The sequence below is a fragment of the Ruditapes philippinarum genome, unplaced genomic scaffold, assembly GCF_026571515.1.
Source record: "Ruditapes philippinarum isolate M1 unplaced genomic scaffold, ASM2657151v2 ctg6155_1_1_1_1, whole genome shotgun sequence".
In the NCBI taxonomy this organism is placed as follows: domain Eukaryota; kingdom Metazoa; phylum Mollusca; class Bivalvia; order Venerida; family Veneridae; genus Ruditapes; species Ruditapes philippinarum.
In genome coordinates, this window is record NW_026866314.1 from 17,335 (window position 1) to 33,014 (window position 15,680).

General features: G+C 35.9%; 1 protein-coding gene across 1 annotated transcript in view; it reads left to right on the top strand.

The window, feature by feature from the left end:
• The first annotated feature begins 3,748 nt into the window (after window positions 1-3,748).
• LOC132732095 (proliferation-associated protein 2G4-like) overlaps window positions 3,749-15,680 on the top strand; it is a 34,412-nt gene continuing 22,480 nt past the window's right edge. The window contains 2 exon segments of the mRNA XM_060718441.1: window positions 3,749-3,820; window positions 3,822-3,846. Of these exon segments, the coding sequence (XP_060574424.1) occupies window positions 3,764-3,820; window positions 3,822-3,846 (82 nt within the window). The 5' untranslated portion in view covers window positions 3,749-3,763.

A 15,680-nucleotide genomic window follows, 5' to 3' on the forward strand; every position in this document is an offset into this window, starting at 1 on the left:
CGTAAATAATCCCACGTTTGAGTCGTTAAATATCCCAAATTACCACAGAAGAAGCTCATGAAGCAATAAGTCCTACGAATCGTAATAAATCCTCATGTCCTGTTGATAATTTACTAAAAAAGCCTGGTCATATGGTTATATCGTCCCATTTTATAAAATGGGGGACAAAAATGCTCCCAATAACTACAGAGGAATAACACTTAATACAAAATGTAGTAACTTTGGAAAATTGTTTACTAGTGTTTTAACAAAGCGTGTTTAAAATTGGCCAAGTCAATTTTAAATATCTTCGGGTGCTTAGTTCGGTTTCGTCACGGTGCAAGTGCAGTCGACGCGATTTTCGTTTTAAATTCTTAAATCGAATATTTTTATTGAAAAGGTTGTATGTATGTAAGTTAAAAAGCTTAATGAGGGTCCATTCCGCCCTTTTGGGCACAAAATGCAAGCTTGCGCTGGTCGAGTACGGGACCCCGGACATGGTCAGCCAGTCATGGTCCTTTTAAAGAGTTAATTTTGAAGGCACAAAATGGTGAATAATTTACCTCCAATAGCCCAATTTTCCCACGGAGAATTAAGGGCCAAAGATATGAATTTTGAGCCGAAAAGTAGGTCACTTGTAACGGCGGTTCAATGAGAACCTAAATGTACAGTAACCTGTGGACAATAGGAAAGGGTTTTTTTTAGCCCTGAAAAGGGCCTGTTGGTGGCCAGCTAATAGGCCTGCCTTACAAAGCCGTCTATCTTACTAGGGGCTTCACGCACCCTAGTAACCACCATCCTCGGTCGTCTCAGCCTACTTTTGGTAGGGCCAAACTCCCCTCGGCATTGTCAGGGACATCGGCAGGGTTTTCCGCCAAAGTTGGACGAAAGTAAGGGGAATTCCGGTTTAGTTACCGCCCACGGGTTTGAAGGCAAAAAATTTAAAGTTGTCTACCAGTCAAGTTTGTTAAATCTTTCCTGCCGATGCCCTGTGCCTTCTCAGCGACGTGCACGCTCCGAGGGGAAGTGAGAAGTATTGCAAAGGTTACGCCTTTATTGCGCTTTTATAGACCTAAAGAAGGCCTTTGATTCTGTGTACAGAAATGCTTTATGGTTTAAGCTCTGTAAGGTTGGTTTAGATGGAAAAAAAAACTTAGAATATTAAAAAGCAATGTACCGCTAACTGTGGAAGGTCATGTTGTAAAAAACATTGTAACACTATTTTTTTTCCGATATTTCGCCGGGTTTGAAACAGGGCCTAAAAAATTCGCCAATTTTATTTTCTCTGTTTTTAAAGGATTCTGAACTTTTTCTACAAGAAAACATTGATAGTGGTATTTCATTATTCGATTTGTGTTTAATCATTTTGCTTTTTGCTAACGATATGGCTATTCTTGCCAAAACTCAAGACAATGTCTGTTTTATAAAACAACATCAATAAATATGAGTTAACCCCTAGCATTGCGTTACAGCTTTCTGACTCGTTTGTTGGTTCAGTTCTCAGCTATTCTAGTGCTGTTTGGGGATTTTCTAAATCAAAGGATATAGAGCGATTACATCTTATATTCTGTATATCTATATTAGGAGTGAAACAAAAAAGTACTTGTACGGCAGAGCAATCTTTATAGCGAATTAGGTCCTTATCCCATAATTTATTAAACCATATATGTAAATTATTACATACCGGGCTTAAAATAATTAAATAGCGATAGTATCATTTTGAAAACTAGGCCTAATGTACGCTTCATTTGGAACAATCAATGTTGGGCTTCTAAAGTATATAGAACATTAAATGAGCGGAGGTACGGGTTTTTCTGATGTTTTTGGAACAACCCATTTCAATACGAAGCCAAATAGTTTGTTAAACTTTTTAAAACAAAGGATGATTGACTGCTTTGTTTGCAAAAAACTTTCAAAGCTACAATGTATATTGTACATTTGTATAACTCATTTTGAAAAGGCAAACTTACCTGAAAAAAATTCTCCATAACAAAACTGAAAAAAAAAGATTAAGAAAATTGCATATTAAAGATTTAGATTAGGTCACATAAAACAGGGTAGTTATGGGGCTAATTAGAATAAACCCCGAGAGGAACGCATTATTCAGGGATTTTCGCAAATAGTAATGGATATAGGGAAGATGAATTCCATTGTGTATGTAATAGTTACTCTAATATATGGTCTCTTTACATAACGCAATACTACTACAGAAGACCAAGTATGTTCACATTGATTGAATTATTAAGTACTGAAAAAGTCTGAATTAATAGGTTTAGGTAAATATTTGTATTATGCTACTAAGCATCGCATTGAATCACGAAATGCTCTGTAAATCAATGTATAAATTTGTCTCGTTATATTTAAGAGTGATATTTTTTATGTGTCTATTATGAAACTTTGTTAAATGGAATCCTATCACAACATATGATTAAGACTAAAATCCACTTTCTTTATATTTAAAAATATAAACGCTTTATAATAGCTAAGCTTACTTTAGTACTAAATGCTGCTAACGCTCATTCTACAAAAACATGTAAATTGAATATGTTGTGCTACAACTTTGTTCATGTACCATGATATTATGTTAAAAATTGTACTATATACAAATGTGTGTGAAATGACTATGTACTGAATGTATACGTCAATACAGTATCTATCTACTGTATCTTTATTTGTACTTTAAGAATGCTGTCAATCGGTCATTAAGGATAGCAGTAAAACTTTACCTCTAAAACAGCTAATAATAGTAATAGATCTGAAATTTTCAGGTTAAGGGATGATCCTTTTTTATATATGGGTTTAAATGGTTCCAAGTAACCATGAATCTGGCAAAATGCCAATGTCAAAATTCTGTTAAAAAATGTACAATAAATTGGTACCATTAGGATCGATGCTTCGTACTCTTGAGATATTTCGTTTAAAATATTGTCTTGGTGAGAATTAAGCCGCCTTTGAGCATTCAAAGTTTAAAGTAGGCTTTGGCTTAAGTAGAATTGTCAAATAAATGCACAAAATCACAAATTACCCTGATGAATATCATTTTAATCAATGAAACTGCTATTTTTAGCGATGTACATGTAGATTAACGAATACTTCAGAGCGTAACTGTACATTAATAAATCTGACTGTCGAGTAGTGGAATATACATTATATAACATGTCGGTCTGTTTTGTCGAGAAGATTTTTGCTAAATTATTTTCAGGACAAAATACCCCGGATTACAAACCCAAGAATGGAAATTCAAAATTTAGAATTATTTTGCTTCTATTGAGGCTTTCTTCGTGGTGCAGGGGTAACGCGCTCGTTTAGGGCGTGAAAGGTCTGGGGTTCAAATCCCAGTTGAGGCAACTATTTTTTTAGCGCCTTTTTAAGGAAGTAGCCACGATACGCAAGGATAAAGTGTGGCTTTTCATAAAAATTAACATAAATGATTTTTTTTTATGCAACTCTACTGTAGTCATGCAAAGTTCCGTATATATGTATTTTAACTCAAACTCCTATTTTGAAAGGCCCTGCTCAAACTGTTATAGTAAAAAATCTAAACGTAGTAGCTTGCATCTCGGTGCCCTGTAATATGAATTATAGTATATTAAAATAAACTTTTACAGGAAAATACATATAGATTGCAAAGATCAGAAAATACCGCAGAGCTTGCAGCCCTTTGATTTCATGAGATAAAATAACGTGCACCTGTCGTTGTACGTTCTCATAGTTATCTCCCGTTTATGTTCTTCTTGTTCCCCGCCCAGCGCAACGGAATTCTGGAACACGTGAATTTTTCAAGATGGCAGAAAAAGAAGATGAACCCACTCCGGCAGAAGATATTGTTGTCACCAAGTATAAAAATGGCCGGTGACATGGTCAATGGTATTAAGAAACTTTTTTAATTTGTAAAACTCTGTATTGATGATTATTATAAAACAATTTAACTGCGTTAAATACGAAAAGTCAATAACATTATGTCCCGGCGTCTCGAAACAATAAAATGAAACTATTTCACAACACTGTTGAAAGAAGAATATTTTTAAAGCGGTTCAGAACTGGTCACTAAATAGGTGAGAAGATGTGTAACTGTAAGCCGGCGGATAGGACATTCCGAACGGTATTCCGAGGGTCCCGGGTTCGAGTCCCGGTCAGGATAAGATAAGATAAAGATAAGATAATCTTTATTTAAAGTCGGTTCCATAAAAACATATAAACATTAGCTATATAAGCTATTTTCCGACAAAACTTATTATCCTATAACAATTCAAACAAACAATCTGTATAAAATCTGTACAGCTTACCTGCCTCCGTTGCAGAGGCTCCTGACTTGGTATCCTTCAAGCAGGGGCTATCAGCCCTCACATTCTAAGTCGCCTTAGGGGCCCAGCTACAAGTACCCACTAGTGATATCCAAGGCTGTGCCGGCAGCGGCCACCGTAACCGGAGAGGTTTGGGTTGAAGAGGCGAAATATAGCTGGCCATACTTTTTGTCTATATCTCTATCTTTGTACTATCCAACCTCTTCTTACTTTCTATCATTTCTTGTATATTTCTTTTTCTTGACCTAGCACCACCCGTCGCGTCATAATCAAGTGTGATTGCGCCGACGTACAATGTAGATGTAGATGTAAAAGAAAATATATAAAAGTATTAAGAAGATCAATGTACATTTATGAAAGACTCTGTAAAACAGTTAAGATTTATCAGCACATATAAATATGGGTAAGAAAGCATTAAATGATTAAAAGCAAATATACATTACAATCAAACATCACATAAAATTACATCATACAAGAGTTCTATTTATGTACACAACCCTAAAATTAGAAAAAGGATTAGAATTTTTTAAAAATTTAAATTTTTAAAATAAATTAAAGTAAATGATTCAATTTTATTTTATTTAAATATAGTTAACCTAATTTCCAGTATGATGCTTGAGCACATATCAGTAGCAGCATCTGATATGTACTCAGTCATGAAACTAATGGGTTTAACTAAAACATGTACTGGTCGGAGACCATCAACCGGACACTTTTGGAACATTTTTCCGTATAGATTTCATAATTTTTAATCTAGAGACCAAAAACTTTGACACAGTTCAGCTAGGTTCTTCTCCTTACTAATAAACTAGTTTGTTTTATTTCTGATTGTATTGACACTTATTTCTGAGGCTCGACAAGGAGGGTATCAAAATTACCTAAATTGTCTACACTACAGTACCATGTGTCCGGACAGATATGTACATGGTGTGATTTTAATTCAGATAAAAGCCTGGGTGTTTTGACTTTTGATTTGTAACATGATATACAATATGTCAGCAACAAATGCTGAAGTTTTGGATATTCTATTATTCACTCTGCAAATGATTATAGCTGGTTAATGAGGTCAGGAATTGCTTTCTTGACCCCCAAATTTCAACGTTAACATTCTTGAAATAGACATTAAAATATTACCATTTACGGAGGTTGAAATTAATTCATTTACTTAATTTTAAAAGAAACATGCACTTATTGTTGATAAAAAAGTGACTGACAACCACTGATCAAAGAAAATACTAAATTAAGCATTTTCGGGGCCGTCCGGGTTTGGTGGTTGTCCGGTTTTGGTGGTCCCCAACCAGTACAAGTATCATAATAATAATAAAACTTAAAATGTTGAAATGTTTGTGTAACTGTACAGATGCTGATCTGAGTTGGCCTAGATAAATTCATGGTCTAAGTTAATTACTTAATTAATTAGAACAAAAATAAAATAAAGGTAGAAATAAAACGGTAAAAATAGACTTAAAGAAGCTATTGTCCCCTTTATGGGATATATGAAAAGCTGATCAGCAGCTGTCACATATACAAACACTAACATGCACTGACAAATGACTATACAAATATACACACAAGAAGCACATGAAAAGCATTACATGATAAAACAGGTCTTATACAGCATTACTCTATGGCAGACAGAAATACAGGAAAAACAAAAAGAAGAAACAAAAGAAGCATGCAGATTCATTTGATTCACATTTCAAAACTCAACAAAAAACATAACACTTAGGCACACATAGAACAATTTGCATTTGAAGCCACTCCAGGTTTGGATAAGCCTCCGAAATTCACCGTAATCAGTTTCTGTTCTTAGTTCATTCGGGAGGCTATTCCAGACCTGGGTGGCCTCATAGCGAAAGCTTTTCTTACCATAAGTCTCTGTATTTACTCTAGGAACTTCAAGTGTGTTGTTATTTCTAAAAGAGTAATAAGAGGAATTTACTTTAATTAGTTCTTGAACATATTTTGGTGATATATTTTGCAAACATTTAAAAACTTCAATAGCTAATTGTCTTAATCTACTGATATGTAAAGTTGGCTATTAGCTTTACTTAAAAGAAATTCATATGATGAGCTGTAATCCTCAAAAAACTATCTTCAATGATCTATGTTGTAACTTTTCAAGTTTTTCAGTATTTTGTTTACTACAAAAATGCCAAACTAAAGGACAATAGTTAAAATTTGGACGAACAAAGGATTTGTAGATTAACAATCTAGTATTTTGATTTAAGAATTTACTCAGTCTAGCAAGAATGTTTGATTTGTTTTGCAGCCTTTTTGCAAATGTTAGATACATGTAAGTCAAAATTTAGTAAAGAGTTTATTTCAACACCAAGAAGTTTCACGCTTTTTTCACAGACAATTTCTGTACTATTAAGACAAAAAGAGGTTAATTTACTAGTTGTTTGTTTTCCAATACAAATTGCCTGAAATTTGTCCGGATTGGCTTGCATTAGATTATTATCAACAAACCCATTTTATTATAGATAAACTTTCATTTTTTCCAGTATAGATTGTAAAGAGTCAATATTGGTATCAACAGTAAGATAATGTGTTGTCATCAGCATAAATTGTACACATGGCTAATTTTAATAAAAAAAGTGTCGTTAAAAGTGTTAAAAAAGAGGCCCTAGAATGGATCCCTCGGGAACTCCCTTACTTATTGACATCCAGTCACTGCATGCTTTACCAAGCTTAACCCTTTGTTTTCTATTTGACAGGTAGTTGTGCATAAGTTCTGCGGCTGTGTCAGATAAGCCATATGCTTGAGGGTCAGCTTGGCCCTGAAACGTACTCGGCCCCCTAGTCCAATATATTAGACGTTTCAGGCTTGTTATAGTTTCATACATGTGACATCCCGGCGGGATTTAAAAAAATCCCGATATTTCAACACTGATCCCGATTCCCAATATTACAGCTTGAATTCCCGATATTTAAAAAAAATCAACATAAAAAATCAAACACAGCACCTGTATCTAAAATGTAAACCGTGCCTCCGGGCATTGATTGTTATCTGTCCATATCCTAAATTATAGCGGATTAAATGTTGAGTCGCTAATTGACAGCAAGGTGACGTAATAAACAGTTCCAATACCCAAAGTTATTCTCACATGTTTAACTTATCACGTGTTGTGTGTCAGTTAATTGACCTCTTTTGTAATTTGGCAGTAGGTATTACACGCTACGTCATCAAAACTACCCTGTAAATTTACATGTATGAATTCGGCTCAACCTTTGATTTTCTTTGATTAGTGCCGCACTGATAAAGATAAAAGGTGAGCAGAATCATTTAAAGTGGATCATTCAAAAACCTGTTCGAGATGTCTAATTAACCTATTTTTAGTGAGTGGGTAATTTTTGTTTTGTTTAGGAATTACACAATCATCGAGGCAAAAATGTGGATTTAATTAACAGAACGATTCTTGCATTTATTTTGAGTCTTCTACTTATGTTACATTATTTTACTGTCATAGTCTTATGTACATGTATGATGAATAGTTGTTGCACATTTTCAAATAGCTTGTGTTTAATTATTGAATGACTGAAAAGATATATAATTCTTCAATCTGAAAATAATGAAATGTGAGTGTGACTGTTTTATAAATAGCCTGTATGACTACACTTATTTATTTATCTATTTTTTTTTTATTTTTTTTTGTGAAATAAATTAATATTGATCAACAAAAAAATCATAAAAAGTATAATCATTTAATGATTTTGAGGGTAATATAGATTCTTTGAACCAAATGTGCCAAACACGCATTGAATCGAGTCGATAAAAAATCCAGTTTTGAGCCTCAAAATCCAGCTGAAAATCCAGATTTGGCCCATTTCATTTGTCACATGTATGTAGTTTTATAGTAAATCTATAATGGTATAACAAACTTACATAGATGTTCAAGTTCTTTGGATACTTTGACACACGGATGTAATCGGATAGATTAATCTGAGCAGTTTATTGCTTGTCCATTCAACAGGAAACCAGGATGTGGACTGAGGGAATACTGGGACGTCCCATCTCACCAAGGTCAAACACCACTATATTTCAGTTAGGTCAGTGACCACCACACTCCTCCCCGTCCTATTTGAAAAGGCTGGCTGCCAGATAAGACCTTTTTAGTATCTAATCCAGCACTCAATACGAGCCTATTGAATGATTTCCTGGATCCTTACCAGTACTGGTACTGTACCCTGCTCTAGTACAAGTACCAAATAGGTGATTATCATAAACCAATCACCTGAGCAGCTCAGCTATGACTTGATCAGCTGAGCAGCCCCACTAGGACTTACTCAATTACCTGAGCAGCCGACTATGCAGAATTCTACGACTCACTCAATCACCTAAGCAGCCCACGATGCAGAATTCTACGACTCACTCATTAACCTGAGCAGCCCACTGGAATTTATTAGAATGAATTGTCACCAGTAGCACCCTGAGAAGAATTAACCAACATTAGTCTCTAACAATCACCAACAAACATAAAACCTCCTTCAGGTCTAATTGATTCACTGAAGACTTATCTCTTACTACTGCCAAAACACTCTAACCCACTCATGCACTGGTTCACACTCAGATGCAAGGATATGCAGCTTATATCTAGAGACTACCGCAACACCTATCACATCTACCAGCTTAACAGCATGAGCATCCTGAGGATTATACCCCAATCCTCAATATAAGACCTTATCTGGACAATAAACGATCCAAACTCAGATTTATATTCAATAACCAACAAGAAGTAACCTTCACCCACAAGCTGTGAAACCACATTAAATAACCACACTGAATCATAAATCTCCAGTCTTATATTCTTATACCTCCCAAAAAGACAACACATTTCCTTTGATAACTGTTATAACTCTGACATTATTTCAAGAGCTCAACCTAACAGATAACATCATGACAATTACTACTTCAGTTCTGCAAGATGCTCATTCTATTTCTGCCATAAGAAACCCCCAACCACGCAATCCAATATTGTACTAACATTTGTAATGATCACTATTAATAGATGCCTGCATCCAAATAGATCCCATACAAACTGTCATATAAATTGCTTGTCGGCCTAACAAGCAACCTACCAAATGACATTATAGGTCATCTAGCTTAGTAGAGACGGGAACTGCGTGCTTGGTGACCCCCTACATAGCAGTGAACTTAACTGACCAGATGCAACTTGCTTGTCTATATGGGAGCTAACCCTCTCTTAATGGTGACTATATTGTTACCAAACATCTCAGTTCTGGGACTCAGATTTCTGAAAATAACACCAGAATGGACTCTAGGGCCTTTTGAAACATAATCACCAATAAGCTCGCAACCCATTATTACCAAGATGATTCCTAGATAATGAGCTTACACTCCTTGGATTCGTTCCCAAGGTTCCTAATTACCAAGACTGATTGTAACACACTCAATGACAGATGCGATTTTAACCTGAAACCGGTAGATTTTGGTTCCTTCCCTGGCAGGCTTCCCAAGACCCTTAGTGACCCAAGTGATCTTTTACTTGCCAATAGCACCACATCTACATCGTCAATAAAGGATCCCCCAATTCATGGGCCATCATATACTAATTGACACCTACCGCAAGGCAATTTACCCCAAATCGATTTCCCACATGGTACCAGACATTACATCATTTTACCATGATTACGATTTGTTCTGGGCCCCAAATCGATTTCCCACATGGTACTAGATATTACATCATTTTACCATGATTACGATTTGATCTGTGCTGCAGCAACTTACACCAGGATAGATCCTTCAACCATCCCGCCGAATTACCTTGTGGCTCCCAAAACCAATAAACCACCTTATATGAGTGATCAGTCTATGGTATGCAATCAGCTAAACTACCAGATAAATTAAATTACCCCATGGTAGTTCTTCTCTGATTAACCACCAGATAAATTTAATTACCCCAATGGCGGTTCCTATCTGCAGCTACCCTCACCCCCACCAGTACTAACTGGTAAGAGGTAGGCTTTTATTCCCCAAGACTTATTCCAACTACAAGGAATTTCCCTCAAGTTGATTTCCTACATGGCACCCTGGATCCAAACACCATGTTTACAACCTGATTTTCCCCAGATCGATATCCTACATTTTATTCTATCCAATTCCCTTCCCCCCTTTGGGATTAGAAGAACCACATATTAGAATAAACATGATATCGACCCAACCTTGTAGCCTTAAAACACCTAAAAGCATTTTATAAACTTTTAGGGCTACCCTTTGACCTTAGCCTAATCAGCTGTGAAAGCCTTCTCAAACTTATCTTCAAGTTCCTCAATAGCCTCTATCACAGTTTCCTAAGTCACAGAAGAGTTATCTTCATCAGAATGAACTTCATAACTATCAGTACTGACTGAAGAAACCCTCTTTCCTTCACACCTTTCACTGCGTTTGCTCCTACCAAAAATGGCCTCATGGCTCTGTTGGTACTTACGGACCAATAATTTGGCTTGTTCGACCGTGGATGGATCATGCATGTAAACATGGAACCCAGCTTGTTGGTCTAATAAACCATGGCAAAACCTACTTATAACCTGACTTGTTATAAATTGGGCACATACCCCCTGAAAGGCTTTATCGGCTAAGGCACGTAACCTGTCTGCAAAATCATCAAGAGATTCGCCCGGGTTTTGAAAAGCTTGATAAAATTGCCCTTGAGCTGCCTCTGGTGAGATTTGGTCACCAAACCGAGCCTCCCGTTTATCATATAAAGAAGCATACGATTGCACTTCACCACTATTATGTAAAATTACATAATAATCTAAAGCTTTGCCCTCTAACGTCAAGCACAACGCACACAGTTTATCCTCATTTGACCACTGGCATATGTCAGCATATCTGGAAAACTTAAAAATGAAAGCTTCCCAACTGCCATTGCCATCAAATGTTAAATTCGTGGGCATTTTATCTAACGATAGTCTTGACCTGGCTGTTACAGGATAAACTGGTTCCCATCCCCCATGAGATAATGGCTCAAACTCATTATCCCCCAATGAGGTGGTCCCCTGTTCTTTCCATAGAGACCGCTCAGACCCAAAATCAGCAGGAATAGCCTGGGGAACCCTAGGTGTGGTAAACATATGCCCATTATACCCCATGCTATCCCCACCCATCACAGGTCTACCTTCTCTACGCCCAAATACTGAAGTGCTTTTCACCCCAGCTGACCCTCTGGCCACATCAGGCTTTACTGCCCCAGGCTTTGGTTCCGAAAAGTCTGAAAATGACTGATCCAAGGACCTAAATGACTTATCCAAGGACCCTTCCCCTTTAAAAGCTTCAGTATGATGCTCTAAAGCCTCCTCATTCCTAGGGAATTCTTCCAAAACCTCATTTGGTGAAAAATTTATTCTATCTAATTCCTCACCCGTAAACTTTTTACGACATATTGCAGACAATATGTCGCCTGTGATATCACCGCCAGCCCCCCTTATAGATAGGAGAATAGCAGCAACCTTCTTACTAACCCCCGGAATTTTAACCAACTCGCCCTCAGAAGCAAAATTAATCGCAACCTTAGATTTATTGGTGTAGGGGCCTTTTGTGTCTGACCAATCCATCGCTATTGCCATATTAATAATTACTTATTACAATATTTTTATTACAAATAATTAAAAATATCAGGCAATTACAGGTCATACAAAGTACCACTTACCGTTACTGTAAACCAATTTCCGAAATAAAATTTATTTTATTCCACACACCTGCACAATACTACAATATTGTGCCTTACAGTAACTATAATAAGCAATATTAAAAGAATATCGCTCTTTGAATAATGCAATATAAAAAATATCACACCTCTTTCTGCATGAAAATAAGCAATATTATGAAAATATCACTCTTAAAAATTCCTCTGCAATTTCCTTTCAAAAATTGCTAGGCTTTGGGGACAACAATAGAAGAAAAAAAAAAAATATGATACCGGTATCAAATATCCTAACTAGAAACCACAATGGTACAAAAACCTAAGTGGGTCCGAAGACTGGTAGCGTCTTAAAAATACAGGCCGCAGCTAGAATTGAATCACCACTGCCACCATTATAGTAAATCTATAATGGTATAACAAACTTACATACATGTTCAAGTTCTTTGGATACTTTGACACACGGATGTAATCAGATAGATTAATCTGAGCAGTTTATTGCTTGTCCATTCAACAGGAAACCAGGATGTGGACTGAGGGAATACTGGGACGTCCCATCTCACCAAGGTCAAACACCACTATATTTCGGTTAGGTCAGTGACCACCACAGTTTTTGTCGGTCAAGCCTGACGTCTAATAGTTATTGTTCAAAAACGCATAGCATCATAAAAAAATCAAAAAATGTCTATTGTTTTGCCTTTCAAGCTTTATTCAAAAGCTTATCATATTTTCTTTCAATTTCTTGCTCAATCATACACAAAAACTTTCAAACGATGTACTTATCAATTTAATATGAAATATAAACATCAATCTATTTTTGTCTATCAGCCATACTGGTTCAGCAATGTGCTTTACAGATTGATTCCAAATTTTTGAACGAAAAAATATATTCGAACACACTGACGGTGCATGGGCAATTATTTCGTTAAAAAAATATTCCGTTAGATTGTTCTGACTCAGTTAAACGCTTGCATTTGAATAAGCCAATCAGATTTCTCGCACTTTATGGCCGCCATTTGTTTATCGGCTGTAAAAGGAATTGAAATACATGAGTCTGCAGAGAGGATTTAATCATGATTTTTCGGATGTGACAGTTTAATTTTTTTGACAAAAGGTATTTATTTTTTAGTTATGTTCATAAATAGGTCAAAAATTATGTAAATACACGCGGTCTTCATTGTTTTTCGTTCCGCCCGATTTTCTGGCGGAACATGCTATGGGTTTTTGAGCAATTTCGATATGACGTTGCTTTGCCCAGAAGCAAAAATATCTCAAAGCGACGTCATATATATAGGACTATCGGCCCCCGAGCCAGCTCGGCCCTTTTCCAACCACAGGGGGCATTTGTGTTTAACAAACACGTTCTTGTTTTAAATATTCATTCTGTTTTCACTCGGAACACTCAACGTTTATTATTTATCTGAAAAGTTGAGATTTGTTTCGTTATCGGAATGCCCCGCCTTTTATCATTGGGTTACATTGTAAATGGCGGCGCCTGACTAGAACTGACACTGAAAATTTCATTGATAGGTATAGAATTCTATATATTTTTTAATTGTTTTTTATTTGATTTTCTTTTAAATATACACGTCACGTGTAGTCTATAGCCGGGCAAGCCAAAGCCCAGACCTGCTTTGCGGGCCCGGTCTTTGACTTCCCCGTATTATTCTAGCGTAATTATAAATAGATGGAAGCATAGTTAAAGGCACATTATGCGTCAGAAATGCTATCATTTTTATTTCTCAAAATTTTAAATATTTGGTGTCTTGTTACAAGTTCCACAAAAAATACTTATTTGCCATATAAATGAACTATCTTTATATCTTTTGCTTTGCTGGCAATTGGTATAATTATAATGAATTAGTATTTTGTATGAAAGTCAAAATATTATTTGTTTACATTTTGCTACCTTTACGACACATTATTGCACATTCAGCACTACTTTCTTCAGCTGTTAAATATCTTACATGTTCTAAATCCATAAGGCATTATTAAATCATTTTTAAACATGTGTTTTAAATTTCTTAAGAATTTAATAAAAAAGGATTTCTGAGGCATAATGTGCCTTTAAGAAAAAATCACTACATTGTCGTTAGTTTTAAAAAAATATGGGTTCAAGATATACCTCTGAAATATACACCGGGATACTTATCGACAATATTTCCTAGATTATATTTTGAAAATGAGCTGGAAAGATGATTATTATTTCGCATGTAGAAAAAATGCATCAACTTACCTTGTGAAATGGGTATTTATGTCCAGTTCCTTCAACGGCATCTGATGGTGTATTTCTGTGGATATTTCTTAAAATATTTATATGTTTAAATAAAGAAAATATTACGAGAGAAGAAAAAAGTCGTGATGGTCATGCGATAAAATAGTTACAGAATAAATACTCGGACTTCACCGGCTGGTATCAGCGCATGGGGAGACAAAAGGGTCAATCATGGAAATTAATCTTGACGTTCTGTCTCGATAAATTTCCTATGATTGACCCTTGTTGTCGCCCCATGCGCTGATACCTGCCGGTAAAGTCCATGTATATATTCTATAACTATTACTTATAAAACTCAAAAAGTTTTATATGGAATGTTTATTTAATCAACTGCTTATGTTGTTTATCGCTAAATCGTGAATAGTCCGCTTAACTTTTGGCTATTATTTTTTTAAGTTAAAAATATTGGCTTTTATTTTATTTGAGCCAGTGTGAGCCCTGATGTAAAAAATAATTATCCTAATCTGAATTGCGGTAATAATTTGTGCTTGAAGTCAAAGGGCGCCAAAGTGTAGATAGTATGCCTAAGCAATAGGCGAATATTTTTTAAATTAGGTACTTTTTATGCCCCCACAATGTGGGAGCATATAGCGTTGCACTTGTCCGTCCGTTCGTCAGTCCGTCCGTCAGTCCGTCCGTCAGTCCGTCCGTACGTCCCAAAATCTTGTGAACGCAACTCCTCTTAAACCGGATGGCAGATTTTGCTTAAACTTACAGGGATGAACAACCTTAATGAGTAGATGGTAGTTAAGGAAGGAATTTTCGCTGCGACCAAATTTAAGAGAATTATGGCCCTTTGTTGATTTTTTCACTAGATACTATGTAGAAATTTTGTGAACGCAACTCCTCTTAAACCAGATGGCAGATTTTGCTTAAACTTACAGGGATGAACAACCTTAATGTGTAGATGGTAGTAAAGGAAGGAATTTTTGCTGCGACCAAATTTAAAAGAATTATGGCCGTTTGTTGATTTTTTCACTATATACTATGTAGAAATTTTGTGAACACAACTCCTCTTAAACCGGATGGCAGATTTTGCTTAAACTTACAGGGATGAACAACCTGAATGTGTAGATGGTAGTAAAGGAAGGAATTTTTGCTGCGACCAAATTTAACAGAATTATGGCCCTTTGTTGATTTTTTCACTATATACTATGTAGAAATTTTGTGAACGCAACTCCTCTTAAACCGGATGGCAGATTTTGCTTAAACTTACAGGGATGAACAACCTTAATGTGTAGATGGTAGTAAAGGAAGGAATTTTTGCTGCGACCAAATTTAACAGAATTATGGCCCTTTGTTGATTTTTAGTTTTCAACTTGTGGCACTTGTAGTCCAAAGAATATTTGAGCTACAGTCATAAGATTGACAGAACAGTGGCGTGTGGGGGCATCCGTGTCCTATGGACACATTTCTAGTTAACTAAGCGTTGCATCGTTCTATCGGCACATTTTCATA